This window comes from Pleurodeles waltl, chromosome 4_1 (assembly GCF_031143425.1).
Source record: "Pleurodeles waltl isolate 20211129_DDA chromosome 4_1, aPleWal1.hap1.20221129, whole genome shotgun sequence".
Lineage (NCBI taxonomy): Eukaryota > Metazoa > Chordata > Amphibia > Caudata > Salamandridae > Pleurodeles > Pleurodeles waltl.
This window is the reverse complement of record NC_090442.1, coordinates 132,488,024-132,508,836: the sequence shown is the minus strand read 5'-3', so window position 1 is coordinate 132,508,836 and position 20,813 is coordinate 132,488,024. Positions and strand designations below refer to the sequence as shown.

The 20,813-nt window shown below is 43.9% G+C and overlaps 1 protein-coding gene across 1 annotated transcript in view; it reads left to right on the top strand.

The window, feature by feature from the left end:
* Window positions 1–20,813, top strand: part of LOC138287453 (cystine/glutamate transporter-like) — a 348,836-nt gene that overhangs the window by 27,341 nt on the left and 300,682 nt on the right. Inside the window, exons 2-3 of the mRNA XM_069227882.1 lie at window positions 3,904–4,030; window positions 9,022–9,137. Of these exons, the coding sequence (XP_069083983.1) occupies window positions 3,904–4,030; window positions 9,022–9,137 (243 nt within the window). The remainder of the gene's footprint in view (window positions 1–3,903; window positions 4,031–9,021; window positions 9,138–20,813) is intronic.

Genomic DNA, 20,813 nt, shown 5'->3' with positions numbered 1-20,813 from the left:
ACTGATGCTTTGAGAGGATCTTCCAATGCAACAGCAGGGCAGGGTCTTGCACCTGTCTTGCATAATCTACACCTCTGTAAGTGGAGATTGTGTGGTGACAGTTGACTATATTCGATTGCCCACCGAAGAAGTAGATGTTGTACTTGCAGCCAAGCGTCCTTTGAAAAAGTCTGTTAGCGCCAAATGCTGGGACAAGGTTGTGGCTTGATGTCGCACCCGCTATACAGACCTATTACAAGTTAAACGGTTGGATGTGTTGCTGGTTGTATTGTCATTGGCACAGCAAGGACTTGCAGTGGACACTGTTAACAATTATGTGTTGGCCCTTTTGGCCTTTTTGCATTTACTGGATCTGCCATCCTTGATCAAATCACCTATTGTGATGCAAATTCTTAAAGGCTTAATTCATATGTTTGACCTTTTGTGATGCCACAGTGAGATCTTTATTTGTGTCTTACTTTTCTTCTGTGCACATCTTTGAGCCAATCCACAGCTGCCCTCTACCTCTTCTGACTCTGAAAATGGTCTTTCTCATTGTGATATTTTCACCTCTTTGCATGAGTGAGCTCCAGCCTTTTTCAATCTAGTGGCCCTACACCACCTTCTTTTATGAGAAACTGGTGCTGAGGACCAGAGCAGCCTTCCTAGTGAAGGTTGTAATTTACTTCCATGTAGCTCAGTCCATTACACTTTCAACATTCTTTGCTCCACCTTACCCCTTGGAAGAGGAGGAGAGGCTTCATCATCTGTGTCCCAAAATTGCACAGAGTTTTACATTAATTGCACCCAAGACTATTGCGTAGACAATCAGCTCTTTGTGGGGTTCACTGGCACAAAAAATGGTAAAGCAATGCAGAAAATGGCTTTGTCCAGCCATTAAGATCTGCTACAAACTAGCCAAAAAGAAACCTGTGGAAGGTCTGAGTGCCCATTCCACCAGACCCATTGCTGCTGCTGCCACTGTGCTGACACAACTGCCTGTACTGGATATTTGTTTGGCTGCAAATTGGCATCAGAGCACACATTCACAAAGCACTACTGTCTTGACAGCCAGGTTCAATAGGAAGAGCTATTTGGTCCTGGAGGAATTTTTGATCTGAGTCATTCGACAGATCCACCACTTTTGGCAAGTACAGCTTTTGGTATATATTCTAAAGGTGGGAAATCTGTGGCTAGACATATTGCTTACCTTTCGTAAATGTCTTTCTGGTGGATACTCGATCTAACTGCAGATTCGCCACTGCACTCCAACCTCCCCATTCTGAAGAATTACAGTATAGTCCATTTAACGAAGTCACAATTTAGAGATCTGCACACTGGTACAGTTAATTGCTTTTGAGCTCTGCATCTGAGAATGCAGACGGTTTCAAGAAAGAAACCAACATCAGTGCGCTTAGAGATGCTTATATGCTACTTCAGCTGTCTCTTCCGAAGTGGAACAGAGTCAACACAGAGACCACAACACCACTGAATTCAGTCTGGCATCTGGGGATATTATGAAGGTAGGAATTTGGTGGTTAGATAGAGCATCTATGTAGGAAGTTGGCTCTGTATGCACTATTTCAAAGTAAGGAATAGTATGCACAGAGTCCAAGGGTTCCCCTTAGAGGTAAGATAGTGGCAAAAATAGATAATACTAATGCTCTATTTTGTGGTAGTGTGGTCGAGCAGTAGGCTTATAAAAGGAGTAGTGTTAAGCATTTGTTGTACATACACACAGGCAATAAATGAGGAACACACACTCAGAGACAAATCCAGCCAATAGGTTTTGTTATAGAAAAATATCTTTTCTTAGTTTATTTTAAGAACCACAGGTTCAAATTCTACATGTAATATCACATTTGAAAGGTATTGCAGGTAAGTACTTTAGGAACTTTGAATCATTACATTAGCATGTATACTTTTCACATAAAACACAATAAGCTGTTTTAAAAGTGGACACTGCAATTTTCACAGTTCCTGGGGGAGGTAAGTTTTTGTTAGTTTTGTCAGGTAAGCAAATCACTTACAAGTCTCAGGTTTGGGTCCAAGGTAGCCCACCGTTGGGGGTTCAGAGCAACCCCAAAGTTACCACACCAGCAGCTCAGGGCCGGTCAGGTGCAGAGGTCAAAGAGGTGCCCAAAACGCATAGGCTTCAATGGAGAGAAGGGGGTGCCCCGGTTCCGGTCTGCCAGCAGGTAAGTACCCGCGTCTTCGGAGGGCAGACCAGGGGGGTTTGGTAGGGCACCGGGGGGGACACAAGTCAGCACAAAAAGTACACCCTCAGCAGCGCGGGGGCAGCCAGGTGCAGTGTGCAAACACGCGTCGGGTTTTCAATGTTGTTCAATGAGAGATCAAGGGATCTCTTCAGCGGTGCAGGCAGGCAAGGGGGGGGCTCCTCGCGGTAGCCACCACCTGGGCAAGGGAGAGGGCCTCCTGGGGTCACTCCTGCACAGGAGTTCCGTTCCTTTAGGTGCTGGGGGCTGCGGGTGCAGGGTCTTTTCCAGCCATCGGGAAATGGAGTTCAGGCAGTCGCGGTCAGGGGGAGCCTCGGGATTCCCTCTGCAGGCGTCGCTGTGGGGGATCAGGGGGGACAACTTTGGTTACTCACGGTCTCGGAGTCGCCGGAGGGTCCTCCTTGAGGTGTTGGTTCTCCACCAGTCGAGTCGGGGTCGCCGGGTGCAGTGTTGCAAGTCTCACGCTTCTTGCGGGGAGTTGCAGGGGTCTTTAAATCTGCTCCTTGAAACAAAGTTGCAGTTCTTTTGGAGCAGTGCCGCTGTCCTCAGGAGTTTCTTGTCTTTCTTGAAGCAGGGCAGTCCTCAGAGGATTCAGAGGTCGCTGGTCCCTTGGAAAGCGTCGCTGGAGCAGGGTTCTTTGGAAGGCAGGAGACAGGCCGGTAGGACTGGGGCCAAAGCAGTTGGTGTCTTCTGTTCTTCCTCTGCAGGGGTTTTTCAGCTCGGCAATCTTCTTCTTCTTGTAGTTTCAGGAATCTAAATTCTTAGGTTCAGGGAAGCCCTTAAATACTAAATTTAAGGGCGTGTTTAGGTCTGGGGGGTTAGCAGCCAATGGCTACTAGCCCTGAGGGTGGGTACACCCTCTTTGTGCCTCCTCCCAAGGGGAGGGGGTCACATCCCTAATCCTATTGGGGAATCCTCCATCTGCAAGATGGAGGATTTCTAAAAGTTAGAGTCACCTCAGCTCAGGACACCTTAGGGGCTGTCCTGACTGGCCAGTGACTCCTCCTTGTTATTCTCATTATTTCCTCCGGCCTTGCCGCCAAAAGTGGGGGCCGTGGCCAGAGGGGGCGGGCAACTCCACTAGCTGGAGTGTCCTGCGGTGCTGGCACAAAGGGGTGAGCCTTTGAGGCTCACCGCCAGGTGTGACAGCTCCTGCCTGGGGGAGGTGTTAGCATCTCCACCCAGTGCAGGCTTTGTTACTGGCCTCAGAGTGACAAAGGCACTCTCCCCATGGGGCCAGCAACATGTCTCGGTTGTGGCAGGCTGCTGGAACTAGTCAGCCTACACAGATAGTCGGTTAAGGTTTCAGGGGACACCTCTAAGGTGCCCTCTGGGGTGTATTTCACAATAAAATGTACACTGTCATCAGTGTGCATTTATTGTGCTGAGGAGTTTGATACCAAACTTCCCAGTTTTCAGTGTAGCTATTATGGTGCTGTGGAGTCCGTGTTTGACAGACTCCCAGACCATATACACCTATGGCTACCCTGCACTTACAATGTCTAAGGTTTGGCTATGACATATGCTTTTCATGAGCATTATATTTTTATTTTTCCCTGTTGCAGCATAGCATTCTTCATTTTTATCTGCTCTATTGTCACTCTTATCTGTCCCACTAAAGAATATTCTAATAGCCCTGCAACAGTTTCTTTGTTATAAATTTCTTTCTGAAATATTTTTGTTTTAGGTGCTCTCTCATATGCAGATCTTGGAACAACCATCAAAAAATCTGGGGGAGATTATATCTACATCTTGGAAATCCTTGGGCCACTGCCAGCCTTCATTAGGGTGTGGGTGGAATTTATCATGCTACGGTAAGGATGCAATATCACAACACGAGTAACTAACCTGCTGCTTCCTGCTAGAGTGTGAGGAGTGACAAAGAAGCAATTGGTGTTTGAGAAACCAGGTAGAACTGAGTTATGAAGATAGTTGATGGAAAACAATGGGAGCTAGCTTCCTGTATCTATGTTACCCTTTCCATGCATTTACACGTGACTCTACTCATTTTCAGAAACCCACCCACACTCTTTATCACCACCTTCTCTGCTCTTTGATGAAGCAGACAGTTCATTCACCTTCATATCCGTATGTTCATTCCCCAAAATATTTCTTTGATCTCAGTTCTCGCATTCTTGTTTCCTTCCAGGGACGCAGTGTGATCAAGCTTTCCCAATCCCTGCATTTTGACAAGAAGGCCAGCAAGCTGTCTTCTCAATTATTCACTCCTGGCCCACCTTAGAAAGTCAACTTTTTCCTAGCACATTTTCCTCTTCAGCAATCCTTTTGAGGTATTTCTCAAAATGTTCCTCTCATCAGACTACTTGTAAGTTAATTTCCTTGAGCACACATGCACTATATGTCTCCTTTGGTTCACTTTCTTTCATATGGGCATTGTATGTCGAAATATATTGAAAGCACCACTATCGTCTACCAGAATATCATGGCAAAAATATTGAGGACAACAATATCAGGAAGATAAGTGCATATAGGTAAGTATAGATTTACTATTCTTAATTCCAGATCTTCATACCAAGGTTCATATATGTAGAGTTTAGTAAAGTAAATCTATATCTATCTATATTAACTCACCTTATCAAAATTTTGGTCCTCTCGATTTTTGCCGTAATATTCTGGTAGCATGGTATTTTCTGTATCATCTTACCAAGGACCATTGGACACATCACCTTAGTCCTAGCATTCTCACCACTTTATTTGTGTTATTCCTTTTCTGATACCTCTGGTGATGTTATAAAAGTAACATAAAGACAATGCTCACAGTGGTCAACAACAGGAATCAGATTGTTAGCTGTGCCCCGCCAATCCTGGCAATCATATAGGTACATGCAAGTTAGTAACAGCAAGGGTGGAGAACTAAAATACACAGCCACAATACACATGGAACTAGAGTGGAGTAGTGCTTAACAGGAAAGAAAAAAAAAGAAAGACTAAACGTTGTATAAAGCAAACTGGAAACTAAAACAACATTAGTAAGATGGTAACACACTAGAAACTAGCACTAAGGTAAATGGAAAGAAACTGGAAAAAAAGTAAATAAAGAAGGAGTGAAAGTTCAAGGATCAAGAAAGCACACAAATAGTGCTGTTTCAGGAATCAAGGAAGCACAGCAAGCAGTGCAAGTTCAAGGAATGAGGACTTAGCTACAGCTCAGGAATCTTTAGACAATAAGGTTTAGCAATAGCTCAAGAGCACTAGAATTAAGTGGTGGGTCAAATAAGAACACTGCCACAATGACCGATGCTGCCCTGAAAGAAACTGGGGCTTAGAAGAGCTCATTATGATCACATGCCTTAGGTGTGAACAGGCTAGCACTGGTCAACCACGGGTGACTCCATCATTTGCCTGCAGAAGTGGAGACAAAGTAGTGAACAGGGAAATCTAAGTATTGCAGTTTTGAGCAAGAAAAGCAGTGTGTCTTCCACTAACCCTAATACCTAATGAATTGGAATTTCAAAATAGTGTCCAAGAGGCCGTTGGCCAAAATATGAATATGAATATAGTGGAAGCTCTGGAATGTCATCTGGGCACTGGAAATTTCCACATTTGGACCCCCATTGGTGTGGGGTATGAGAGCGCAGGGAGTGAATTGTGACACCATTCACAGGGTTTGCAGAACGACCCTTCTAATACATTTTAATTAGGCTGATTGTAAACCCCTGTGATTGGCTACAAATGATGGAACTGTTGCATGAAAAAAAGAGCAGACTACTACCCCGTGTATGGATTCCCACATGGTAAACTTTAAAAAAAATATATTTTCCTTGAGAGTACTGTAGAAGGGTAGCAGGACATATATTCTGTAAAAAAGGCCTTTTTGATATCTGCAACACATTGTCATAGACAAAAGTCTGCCCTTGACAGAGACAGCATGAGAGGAAAAGACAACCTGATAGGCTAACACTGAAACTTGAAAACATGGCCTGTACCCTCATGGACCCTAGAGAGACTCATTCCCACAAATGCATTGCGGTGGCAGTTTGCCTGAGAGTGGCAGTTCTTTTTTCCATGAAGCACAGGATATTGAAGGTGCCTGACAGCCGGGGAGGAGGGAGGGTGTTTATGACTTCAATGAAGATTCATATGATGCAAAACTATGTCTACAGGTATGTAACATCTCTGGATCTTCATTGAAAGTCATCAGCCTTGAATATAGTGGCAGGTAATAGAAAAAATGCTCTAAAGCTCCAGTGTTTCTGTCAAGAATCATTACCTTGTGAGTCCGTAAAGTATTTGACTTGAGGCATATCAATTATAACCAGGGTTCAGACCAAAGAGGACATGGTTTGTTTGCTATCTGGTAACATAACAAAATGCAAAAAACTATCCATCTAGCTGTGGGTTGTTTGGAAGTCGCTAGACCATGTCTTATTGAGCCATAATTATTAACGGATGGGAAGAGTTCTTAATGGACTTTGTCCTGTCCAAATAAAACGTAGAACTCTTTTAAGACCTAGAAAATATATTTTTCTCTCAGTTGTAGATGTATGGTTTGAACAAAAAAAGGTAGCTAGAATGATAGATTGATTGATATGAAACTATGATCCCATCATAGTAAAAAATGAAGGCTGCTTAATAGAACCCTGTTGTGGTGGAAAACTGTGAAGGTTTCTACAGAAGAAATAACCTTCAATTGACTAGCTCTATGAGCTGAGGTGATTGCAACTAAAAAGCTGTTTCCATGACAAGTGTTGTTGTGTTGCTTCATGGATAAGTTGAAAAGGAGGGCCCATCAGTTTTGATAACTTCGGGTTCAGCTGCTAAGGAGGCAAAGGTCTTCTGACTGGTGGAAAACCCTTATTAGGCATTTCAAAACATCTTTAACTACTTCCGACAAACAATGATGGCTTCTAGGTGAACTTTAATCAAGGACAACTAAAGGTCTGATTTGACAAGATGTAATAAATAAGGTAGGATGATATTCTCTTACCCTGTCATAGGGTCATAGTAACTAGCCCAGCAACACCCAGTGCATCCCAAGTTTAGTTACATCTATAAAACTGTACTTTTCCTGACCACCTACACTTCAACGATGCAATTTATTTCATTTTCATTTCTCCCATCCACATTTCCTATGTCCGAAATGATCCTTCACATTTAATTCCTGTTGTATTAAGGCAGATCTGCCATAATACAGGAATAAAACTCCTGAGAACAAGTTGACTTGAATTTCAGCACCTTGAAAATCTCAGTGTCTTTAGACATTTGGGTTTGGGCTCAGCACTCTGCTCTTCAGGCAGTGATTTGTTTGGCAACATTGGTCCTAGGTTCTTGATTTGATAAAGCAGGTCCACAACAGACACGCCAGTATACAGCAATACAAGGCCTTTCCTCAGTCCTTCAAGTCAAGTCCTAACATGTACAAGGGCAGACAGTGTTTCATCCCTGGTGCATTCCTTCCTTCCTCTGGCTAAGTACAGAGCTTCTGCTGGAAGTCAAAGATGAACACATCTTCTAGGTTCACAGGTCCAGCTTCTGACCTCACCTGAAAGCTCATGTCGGTCTCTTGGTAATGAATGGGCATCTGGAAAGTGATATCTCCTCACTGAATAATAAAAGTAGGTACATGACTAGGAAATTAGAAAGCAACTCAGCTAGTATGGTGACACGAGAAAGATAATAAGTATCTTTGCTTACATACACAATTATATTTTTTTACAAACTATTCCCTGACTCGCTGTTTAAACTGACTAATAACTATAACTAATAACTGTTAATAACTTTCTCAATGATAATAACACATATCTCACCACCTGACATGCCAGAGACTTTGGCCCTCATTATGACATTGGTGGTAAAAAACGCCTACCGCCGCGGTGATGGCCGCCAAAAGACCGTCGCTGCGGCTACCATCCGTCCGCCATATTATGACCACAGCCGGATTTCCACCACAAGAAGGGCGGAAATCTGGCTGTGGCCATACTGACGGATGACGGTAAGGTGGCGCTGCTACCACCAGCAGCGCCACGCCAGTAGACCGCCGCCAGCCGTACTATGACAAATAATACGGCCTGGCGGTGTTCTGCTAGCAGTAGCAACGCTTCAGCCCGTCCCCTGCTGGAAGACCCCCTGGATACAGGTAAGTCGGGTCTCTGACGGGGGGGGGTGGAGGGTGTGAGTGTGTGCGAGTGTGTGCGAGTGTGTGTGTAGTGTTGTTTGCGTGCATGGATGAATGTGTGTGAGAGCGTGGATGAATGTGTGTGAGTGCGTGGATGTATGGTTATGTGTATGCGTGTCGGACTGCATGTAATGATGTGTGTGGGGATGTGTGCTTGAATGCATGTTTGCATGTGTTTATGTTTGTGTGGATGAGTGTGTGTCTGCGTGCGTGTGTGTTTTGGGGGGTGTGGCTGTATGGGGTGAGGGCTGTCTGGGGAGGTTTGGTGGGGTGGGGGCCTCCTATTAGTGGCAGGGAAAGAACTCCCTGTCACTGATAGGGCCTACTGCCATGGTTTTCGTGGCGTTATGAATGCTATGAAAACCATGGCGGTAGGCAGGGATATCATACCGTCGGCGGCACAATGGCAGCCGACGGGCTGGAGATTCTCATCTCCAGCCTGGCAACTGCTACCGCCATGGCGGTCAGAGTGGTACATTGGCGGGTTAGGTTCAGCCAACCTGCCAATGTCATAATGTGGCAGTAAGGAGCGCCAGCCTGTTGGCGGTACTACTGCCACATTAGCACCGACCGCCGGGGTCATAATGACCCCTTTTATGTTGTGCTGTGCCCAAAATAAAGCAAGAATGGAGGAAAAAAAATAAAATTAATGTTACCTTTTATTTTCAGACCAGGAACTGCTGCTGTTGTGTCACTGGCTTTTGGACGTTATCTAATAGAACCTCTCTTTACCCCCTGCCATGCACCTATCTTGGCTGTAAAGCTCATCACTGCTTCAGGGGTCTGTAAGTATATGTATACATACCATTAATGCATGGGTTAGAGCTGATCTCGCCACGTATACCAGAGCACTACAAACTATAGGTAGCTATTAAGTGTGGTCAAAGTTAATTATGTTACCCTTGAACTTTGAAATTTATCAGTTTGCAAAGGTTTCCACCACCCCTCACAATCCCTCACCTTGATGGAGTTAGCAGTTTGCTACAATGTTCTGAGGATGTCAGTTGCTGTGGTTAAGGCAACTAGCATGATCAACACTGTGTGTCTGCTTTTTGCCAGGCTTCCTATCTCAGTTTGGAATGCTCCTGAATGTGTGGTGCAGGACATGGCTTTTTGTGAAAGGTGGTTAGTTCTTGCTGAAGAGATTGTTGGCCTCTGAAGGTTGAACTCATGCACAACTGATCACCTTGTATTGATTTAGGTTGAATATGCGGAGGAAGGTGCTGAATTTAGGAATGGGAGAAGTGGGAGGCGCTGTAATCTGGCGTCATGTTACACTAGCAGGTGGGGCTTAAGCCATGTTCCTATGAGGTAATCGTTTCTCTGTTACAAGCAACTCTTACAAGACTGCATTTTCAGACTTCATTGTAAATTACAAACCTTTGCATGATTTTACTTTTTGAAGAACACAATGCATTCTCAAAATATGGGGAATATATGTATTTTTGTGTTTCATATTAGGATTTTGAGCAGTAAAAGGTAAAAGCTCAATTTTTGTTTTTTTCAAACAAAGTATAAAAACAGAAAAATCATATAGATTGTATAACTTTGCACACTGATTAATAAATCAAACTTCAAGCTAAACATAAAAGACATAAGAAAGAAATTACTTTTTTGACCTGTCATTGTGTTGATCTGCTGAAGATGAAAAATGAAACCATCAGCAAAATATCTTGCAACAGACAGTGGCTCAAGAGGAATGCCATAAAGCTCCTTTCTGTATATTATTTGTGGAATAGAATGTTATAATTTGTGTTGCTTGTTATTGTGTGTTGTCTTTAGCAGTTACATTATATCATGCAGACATCTAAAGTTGCATATAGCCAGACCTAAAAATAGCTTTGGTAAAGCGTAAAATGTATTACTAGTACAGCAAGAATAGTAATTTAACTTAGTATATATCTTTAAGTCTCAGAAACGTTTACAAAACACTTACACTCACTGGAGGATGTCATCAGTGATATTATCAGCTATGTCATTTGAGATGTCATCAGTGATGTCACTGACTACGTCATGAGTGATGTAAAATGTGAGGCGTTAAGCAGTGCACTATGGGGGCGTAAGTTAAAGTTAGCTCAAACAACAACCACATCTGTATTTCTACGGTTTTGTGTGTGTAAAATCTAATCCTAACTATAACGTCCCTGTAACCTCTGACTTTTTCAGTGAACTTCTAAGTTGTTTTAATTCTGTTTCCTAACAATAACATCCCTGCAACCTTTGATTTTTTTCATTGAATTTCTATGGTTTTTTACTTCTATTTCCTAACTATAACATGCCAATAACCTCTGGTTATTTCAGTAAATTCCTAAGGTTTTTTTTAATTCTATTTCCTAACGATAACATCCCTGTAACCAGTTTTTTCAATGAATTTCTAAGGCTTTTTAATTCTTTTTACTAATGATGATTTCCCTCTAACCTTTTTTAATTTTAAAATGTACTACAATTTCACCCAATTGAGTAATAATTAATTCAGCAATATAGATTTACATAACTTTATAAATACATTTTATTGGCACGCTTATTCTTCTTAATCATTTTAAAAGTAACAATTAACAAAACAATGGAAGGTAACAGATGTAAAGTTTATATAAATACAATACAGCAAGCCTTTCTCTTTTTTGTATTGATTTTATGGATCCATGGATCAGCTGTGATGCCACCACAAATCTGCCACAATTCCTGGAACACAGCCAAACATACATTTCTCATTACATGCACTAGGGGCCTCATTTTCGAGGCCCTTGAACCACCAGAGTGTTACTTTTAGAGATGTTTCAGTGGCGGCGTCCCCTGCTCCATATTTACAAAGCAGCACTGAGCCAATTTCTGCCACGCAATTTTCTGCGGCAAATGGGTGTGCAGTAGGTGCTGATGTACCCATGCAACACCCATTGCTTTTTGATGCTACCCCAGATTTATGAGAAACCGTAAACCTGAGGCAGCGCCAACAACTAACCCTCCCAAAGGGTGGCATAAGAGTGTCACAATGAGGAGAAATACTTTTATTTCTCCTCATTTTTTGCTCTTTTTACATGTACTGCATTCTGCATCATACATGGAAGGAGTGAGTCGTCATTATTGATTGTTTATGTCAGGAAGGTGTCCTTTCATGCACATAAGCAATCACCTCCACCTGCCTGCATTGGTGGTAGGTAGCTGATTTAGCTCCGGTACAGGGGTAAAATCAGGGATGCACCATAGTTTTGAAAATACAGCACATTCCTGCATTTTGGAAATGACGCATCAGTATTGCTTGCGAAACCACGCTGTACCATTTCCTAATAAATGAGGCTCAAAGTCTCCACCCATCCACTTTGGAAACCATACCTCAAATCAGTTATTTGGGTTTCAAGTTTCTCTGGAGACACACTCAAAACCACAACTTCATTGTTCTATGGCTTTCCTTTAAAAGAGAGTTTCAAAGTTAAAATGTCTTCTGCCGAAAATAGAATAGAAGAGGATAAGGACGACGAAGAAGAACACTTACTACATTCAAAGACTTCCTTCAATGTTTCAAAATATTTCTCCATCCTTTATGAGCAAAGAAAGTTCTTTCTAAAATTTGTCCAATGCAATATATGCAACAAAGAACTGTTCAGAGGTCTGCTGAAGAAGCATTCAAATGACACATCTTTATTTGGAAGCACCTGAAAACCACACATAAAAGGACATATCACAACATGATGAGAGAGAGGGAAGGTGTTGCATCGTCAGCAGCAGCTGGCCCATCTGTGGGACCCGTACCTCTTGACCAGATGTGTACCGTCCCCATTGTTTCACCAAAACTGGAAGATATGGTCACTCACTGTAGCAAATGCCATATGCCAGTTGCACTAAAATGTAATCTGTTGGTCAGTTTATGGATGCTGTCACCAAGCAAAATTATTAATTTGTTTTCACCTCACTGTTCCATCTCCCAATCCTCTTTAAACCCAAGTAGATATCTGGAAAGGAAATAAAGAATACATTTATCTTTCCATTACATACTATTACACTACATACTGTAATCAAGTGAGTAACTACATAAATGGTTATGTCAGTATGTAAGAGGCTGTCTAAGCATCTACGTATGGGTGTATAAATGGGTAAATGAGTGGCTGTATGGGTGGATGGCTAGGTGTGTGACTGGTTGAGTGGGTAAGTGAGTGAGTGTATCAGTACCTCAATGGGTGTGTCATTGGATGTGTAAGTAGCTGTGTGGGCATGTGAATGGGTGTGTTAGTGGCTATATGGATGTCTAAAAGGGTATGTAAGAGGCTGTATAGATTGGTATCTAGCTGTTTTGGTGGGTGTTTAGGTGTATAACTGTGGGTGCAAAAGGCTCTGTTAGTGGTGGATATATAAGTGCTGTGTGGGTATGTGAGTGGATATGTAAGTGCCTCTGTTGCTATCTGACTTGGTGGGTAAGTGGCTGTATGATTTAGTAAATATGTATGTGGGTGGTTGTATGGGTGGGTGACTGAGTGTATGGGTGTGTAAATGTGTGTGTAACTGACTATCTGAGTGCTGGGTACATGAATGGCTGTATAGGTGTGTGAGTGGGTGTGACAGTGCCTGCATTGGTGTGTGAATGACTATGTAAGTAGAGGTATGGGTGAGTAAATGGGTGGGTGAATGGTGTTATGGGTAAGCGACTGAATGTGTCAGTGACTATCTCTCTATATGACTAGTGGGTACATAAGTGCTTTTACAAGAGTGTAACTAGGTGTATAAGTGCCTGACTGTGCAAGTGGGTGCACACTACATACTATTAACTGGCATACTATAAGTAAGCACCCACATCTAATTTCAAACACATTCTTACTGGCTTAATAAAAACTATATTAGCAGTATAGCAATTCCTCTACCTCCTTTGCTGGTCAATATTTGTTTATTTAATGTTCTCATCTAACCTCACTTCTATTTTGCTTTTTATTGTAGTTTCTGGAAACTACACATTTTCTTTCAGCTTATATACACACATAAGTTTTGTTTTTAAATATACCAGTTTATCGTATAACCTAATTGACATACCGGTGAAATCTCTTTGCTGTTGTCCAACTTTTTTGTTAATATATCTTAATGTCTGTTTTCCACTGCAAACATCAAGTGAGAAATATGTCAATCCTTCTCCACTCTCAGTAGAAAAGTACCACTAATGGCTACCGTTCCCACTGTGCTCTCCCTCATACTGCTGTACTTAGCAAATCACAGACTTGCTTTCATCTTTCATTTTTTGTTATACAAGTTCTAAATTGTCACTATTTGATAACCCTTTCCATGTTGCCTGTAAAGAAGCTCAATACAGTAGGTTGTGTGGGCTCAGTGAGCATCCCCCAATGTGGTCCACAGTGGATCAGCAGATCCACATACAGGTGGTCATTTTGACCTTGGCTTTCTTTAACATAGACCGCCGAAGCCGCCGGCACTAGAAGACCACCACATTACGAGTACTGAAGGATTTCTGCCACAACTTTGGGCCTACAACACTCGTGCTGGCGGCCGGCGGCGCATAGGCAGTTCCACTGCTGTCACCACCCCACCACAAGGACTCTGCCCACCGTATTGCGACCAGTAATACGGCATGGCGGTGTCCTGATGGTGGAGCACTGCTGGCAGTGAAAGCGCTGGGTCCAGTTCCCTGGCGGACGACCTCCTCGCCGGACAAAGTAAGTCAATTGTCCAACAGTGGAGGGTGTGGGAGGGGCGGCGGTGTTGTGTCTGCTAGTGTGAATGCAAGTATTTATGCATGTGTGATTGTTGAAGTGAGTGCGTTTTTGTATGTTTGCGTGAATGCGTGTCTGTTGGTGCGAGTGAATGTGTGTATATATGCGAGTTGCTGAATGCGTTTATGCATGCGTATTGGTGAATGCATGTATGTATGCATGCTGGTGAATGTGTGTATGTATGTGTGTTGGTGAATGTGTGTATGCACGCATGTTGGTGCATGCGTGTATACAGGGTGCTTGTGGGTGAGTGTATGCGGAGAGGGTAGTGCTGCCATGGAAGGGAGGGTGGAGGAGGGGGGTGCTGTCATGAAGGGTGGGACGCTGTCATGGGAGGGGACTTGGGGGGTCAAGGAATCGAAGGTAGGTTAGGGGAGTCATCTGCCGGCGACAGGAAAGGAATTCCCTGTCACCGGCAGCCTTTCCGCCAGGGTTTTTATGGAGGTGCTACTGCGGCGGAAACCCTGGCAGACAGGTGACTCCTAATACCACCAGAGGTCTTCAGTGGACAGCTGGCCCAGAGGTCCTGACTTCTGGCCCGGCTGTCCTACCGCCCTGGTGGTACCAGCGGGGAGGTGGCAGTTTGGCAGAAGCCAAACCGCCACACTTGTAACATGGCGGTCTCCAAATGAGGGACACAGTCTGTAAAAGAATTCAATAATCTTCTGTCAATCCTTTTCATTTGAGTTTTACTTTTTAAAATATTGTCAATTACAACACATACACTTCTTACTGAGCAATTAATGTGCACCAGTTTGCTTTTCAGTTTAACATTGCACGCTCTTGTTTCCTTCCCCCAACACTCTTTTAGCTCCATATTTCCAAAGTAACCATGTTTCCAATAGTCTCTGCCTACCAGTGGGTCAAAAGTTCACAAGACTTTCTCTCAATAGCATACTAGCTTCACATTAACCATAACAGTTGTGGTTGACTGTTTGCAATTTCGAAGCATATCCCAATCAACATAAATTTTTTATTTTCCCTAAGCAGTTGGTTATTTTTTTTTCTTAAAGTCACTACCTAATTTTTGTTCCCTGCACATCTCCACCATCCAATCAAATATGCTCTTTCATATTTTAGTTGCTGTCCATGATTTTAACTGACTTTCATCTTCAAAACTTCCTCATTCTGCTGCTGTTTCCTGTGTGCTACCCCTGTTTGTCTCCAAAAAGGTCAGACTGTGGATTGTGGGCCATAGTTTTGTGTTTTGGGCCAAAGAAAGTGAAGGGCAGCCTTTCCGGATGGATGGAAACATGCAAAGATCAAGTCCCTCTCAAAGAAACCCTTCTCCTATCACAGCAAACTCCAAAATTATTGAACAATCTTCCTCCTTCCCTACCCCGCTTAAGTTCTTGAGAAGGCTATCAACCAACAGCTCACCGAAAACTTGGAACAAAATAACATTCTTGACATCCCCAATCAGGATTCCCAACCTATCACAGTGCAGAGACTGCACTGGTCGCAGCCACAGACGACATCAGAACCTTCCTTGACTGCAGAGAGACTGCAGCCCTGATCCTCCTCAACCTCTCAGCAGCATTCAACACCATATCTCACCACACCTTAATCAACAGACGATTCAACATCGGCATACATGAGAACGTCCTCAAGTGAACTGCCTCCTTCCTTACAGGACGTATGCAGAGCATCTGGCTGACTCCCTTGAACTCCAAACCCAAGAACATCATATATGGCGTACCCCAAGGATCATCTCACAGCCCCACATTGTTTAACATCTACATGACCCCCCATTGCGGACATCGTCAGATCCCATGGTCTCAACATCATATCCTACGCAGATAACACACAGCTCATCCTCTCACTCAGGGAGGACCCCCCCACCACCAGAACTAACTTCGGTGCCACCATGACCACTGTAGCCAACTGGAAGGGGGTCAATTGCCTTCTACTTAACTCCAACAAGACAGACATCCCGGTTTAAGGCAGAGACACATCCATATGGGGCTGCAGCAGTTTGTCAGCCGAACTTGGCCCACACCTGAGCCAACAGACCACATATGCATCTTCAGTATCATCCTCTCTGCATGCTCTACAGATGCTTCAGATGGATCCTAGTCAACACCAGAAAGTTAGTCACCCAGACCCTTGTCACCAGCTGCCTCGACCACAGCAACGCACTCTACTCGGGTATCTCCACCCAATTCTTCAAAAGACCCCAGACCATACAGAACACTGCAGCCAGACTCATCCTTGAGCTCCCCGAATTGACCCACATCACTAACACCTCAGAAACCTCCACTGGCTCCCCATCCAGAGAAGATGCCAGGTCAAGATCCTCATGCAGGCCAGCAAGGCCTTACACAATCAAGGACTGGCTTACATCAACCACCAAAAGAACTTCCATCAACCTACCAGACTCCTGCGCTCCTCCTCACTAGCCCTCACACACACCCCTCGCATCTGTCACAGCCAGAGAGGCAGCCGTTCCCTCTCCTACATCCACCACCAAGACCTGGAACAACATACCCTTCCATCTTTGAACAGCAAACATCCTTGCAGACTTCAGAAAGAAGATTGAGACCTGACTTTTCAACCAGACCTCACACCCCAGCGTCTAGATACCCCTAGGGGTTAACAGTGCTGCACTCTACAAATAATAACTGATTGACTGATTGAGAAAGAGTGGCATTGACAGGAACCTAGGTTTAACTAATGTAGACATTACTTGGGTTGGTCAGAGAGAGTTAAAATGGCATCAATTGCTGCTTTTTGTTGAAAGCATTGTGGATTGACAACATTCAGACCTCATGATTGTGCACAGTGATGGAAATTAATGTCACTTTCCCCTCATACTGCATTGGTGTTCTCCAACATTTATCAAAGACCGTGGTCAACTGAATTTTGTCTGTAGATACTGCAATCCAGGAATCATGTCAATAAAACTGTTTCTGTATTCCTCTCAAACTACAACATGGGCTCGAGTACAAACACTCGCTAAGTGCCAAAAATGGCCCTGCTGTTCCATGCTGATAAGTGGTCTAACCACCACAGGAGTTCGGATTTGGTCCTGGGGGTGAGTGAGATTAAATCTGAGGATGTCACTCCCCTTTAGAGTTTCTGTATCTTCAAGCTCTGTAGAGCATGGTAGTGTAGCAGCCAGGAAGATCGCTTGGATCAAGGAGGCCAGGAGACCTTCCATCCTGGCGAAAGTTGTCAGAGAGAATTGAAGAGTGGATTTGATTTCCATCCGAACTGCTCGTAACTTTTGAGATGGAAGGGACAGTTGGGAGGAAGAGGAGTTGATCTGGAACCAAGAAATTCCATGCAACTGGAGGGAGAAAGGGCTGATTTCTTTTTGTTGATGGTTAAACCTAGATCTGGCAAGAGCTCGATGGTCCAATCCAGGTGACTCAGGGGCAGCTGTAGTTATTGGGCTTAGAATGTCATCTAAGTAAATATTCAGATGAACACCTTTGGAAAGTAGTCTCTCCACCACTAGGCGCATGACCTTGGTAAAACACCACGGGCGGAGAAAAGACCAAAGGGAAGAACCTTGAAGTGCTCCCATCTGAACTGGAGAAATATCTGATGTGGTTGTCAAACCAGGATGGAGAGATAAGAATTCTTCAGGTCGAGGCAGACCATCCAGTCGCCCTCCTGAAGGAAATCTCTGAGGAGATGGATCCCTTCCATCTTGAAATTATGATAGAGGATCTAACTGTTGAACTCCTTCAAGTTTATAACCAGTTGGGAGCCACCAATCTCTTCGTCACTAAGAAGATATTGCTGCAGAAATCTGAGGGATCAGGGAGGCAAGGGCAGAGTGCCTCTTTTGTTAGGAGTTGGTCTATTTCTTGCTGAATAAAAGACCGATCTGATTGGGAAAAATTGAGAGGTGGCGGAGGAAGGTCTTGGACGGGAGCCCCAAAGAATTACATTCTGAATCCCATTAGTGTCTCCAGTACCCAGAGATATGACATCAGGGAAGACGAGATGGTTAGGAACAATTGTGTCCTGCCCCCAACACTACAAAAGTGGATGGAATCAATCTTACCTTGGATGTTTGATCTGGAATTGTAACTGGGTTGGGCATGGAAGGTGCCCCTGTTAAAACGAGGTTGGCCACCTCACGCTCTGGCGAGGTAGAAAGTTTCTGTGGTCTGGGTGGCATAGCCATTGCCTCCAGTTTAGGTGGAGGAATGGGGGCTGTGAGAGGAAGAACAGCCGGACGCTCACCCTTTATAACGGCCGACTTTTTGAATGGAACTCTGGGACTTGTCCAAGGCCATAAATGTGTGGACAAATTTTCCAAGGTCCTTGATGAATTTATCGCTGAATAGCATCCCATTTGTCAATTCAGTGAGTTTAGGGTCTATGGTCATAAGCATCAACCGTCTGCGCTCCACTGAAACCGCGCAGTTGGCATTGCCTACGGGACATAGAACACAATGAGAGGAGCACCCAAAGTGTCAGGATCAATAGGGGTATCAGATTGCTTTGCAAAGACAGCCATGTTGAGAATTTTGCACTAGGGGCCAGAGAGGTCAAGGAGTTTGTCCTGACAGGCCTTCCCGGGCCTGTCAATCCCCTTCTTGGGATCCTAATAGGATTGTCTGAGGAAGGTGGCAAGATTGGTGTCAAGTCCTAGAGTCTCAGTGACTTTGTGTGGGACGTGGCACTCAAAGTGGACTCTATTCCGGACCTCCTTGTCAAAGGCCTAGAGCAGTCAGTCATGTGTGTAATCGGAGACTGCCAGAAAGGAAATCCAGTCAGATGAGCAGGGGTGGACGATGTTGTCCGAATCAAAGTCTAGGCCTGAGTCTTGAGTCAGCAGAGGGCTTGAAAGGGCCGAAGTGGACAGATTGCATTGGCTGTTGCGGTTATATTCCCATTAAATCCCATTTAAAAGCGTATTCCCTCTACGTGATATTCTTTGAAAATGTATAGCTGAACTTCTACTGGTTAGATTGTTGTCATTTTGATTTTGCTTCATTCATAAAATCATTCTTTATTTTTCTAATCTGGTGTGGAATCTTTTGTGGTGTTTTCACTGTTTTACTGTGTTGTACAAATACTTTACATATTGCCTCTTACGTTAAACCTGACTGCTCTGTGTCAGTCTACTACAGGGTGAGCACAGGATAATTTAGAGTGTGTTGTGATTTACCCTGACTAGGACTGTGGTTCCTGCTTGATCAGGGTGCATACCTTGTCAACCAGAAATCCAATTTCTAACATTGATGAACAGCTGAGAGAATAGGACTTGTGTTTGTGCAGTGACATACAGTAATTTGGTGTACATTACCCATCCACATCCAAGACCATTTCGGATTTTTCCAATTTCTCCTTGTTTTGCATTTTTAAAATGTTCCTCTGCATCATGTCTTTGCCCACGGTTTCCACAACTGGAGCCATAGAACATGAGCTGGCCAATTTGGAAGCATACACTATGGTCCAGCTTATAGACTTTTGTTAGGAGATGGGAGTTCCTACTGAGAGTGCCACCAAGAAGGTGGAATTTCTAAAGGCGCTGAGGGTCTGGGAGAAGCCCATTCCAAGGAGAATGATTGATTGGGGGAGCCTAAGAATGGCTGTTCTGAGGAACCAGCTGCAGTGGCTGAGGGTGAAATCCTTGAATTTGAGTGCAGGAAGCAGTGCCTCCTCCCGTGGCCTATCACCAGAAGAGCTGAGAAAGAGAAGGGAAGGAGAGAATTCAAGGTGCAGATGGCCACATTGAAGATGCAGGCCAAAGAGAAAAAAGGCTGAAAGGGAGGCCAAAAAGGTCGAGCCAGGGAGAGCAACAGCAGAGAAAAAGATTACCGGATCATGAACTGAGTCTGAAAGATACATGTGTTGTGTAGCCATTTTAGTTATAGCTCTATGCACATTATTTTAGCATACTAGGCCTGCCGCTGTGCACTTTAACCTAGATATATTTTATTCAGCTTTATGTTATTATTGTTACAGTAGCTACTTTTACGGTCTTGTTTTATTTTCTCTATATAGCTGTTTTTGCCTAGGCCAGCACTCTGTTCTCAAACAAGATATTCTTGCTCACTCTTCTTCCAAGGCTGCAGTAAGATAGGTTGCCGATGAACGTGGTATAAAGTTTTGTCTCTGACATTCATAGAAAACACACATACCTATGTAGGACATTTTCTCAGAACATCAGCTGCATTATTAAAAAAACACTTCCTTGTCCCTTACACGTTAGAGGGAGATTCCAGCCAGAGAACCACGACTGTATGCTGATTGCTGAATGCTTTGCTACAACTGCTTCTGTAGACTTCAGGCCTTTGCTCAGGTATGGGGGATGATGTCTTCCCAGGGGAACCTGAAGGGCAGAATTAGAGCTTAACATGCTGTGCTCTAGTATAGCCTAAGTAGGAATATTGATTCTAGTGACAACAAGGTAGCCTTATTTCTATGCTTTACTCTCCTTGTCACAATTTTAATCTTGTCATGCTGCATCGTCATGATTATTGCAGCTCATGCTTTGCTATCCAAGATGCAGTTGCTTTATTAAAATCATTATTGAAACATATACTGCCTCTGTTTCTCATTGCATATATGAGACTAAGGTAACTGAGAGAAACGGATGAGACCTTAGTGACCACGGCTTCCCTGAGAAACCAATGATGTCATGCGCTCGGCTTCCCAATCACCCCTGCCCTTGGGTAGAGGTGAGGCACTGCTAGTTAGCCAGAGCAAAACCTGGATAGGAACGACAGGTGTCACCTATAGTGGGTCAGACTCAGTCTCCCACACTGCAGGCAATTCTGCCACTCTAAA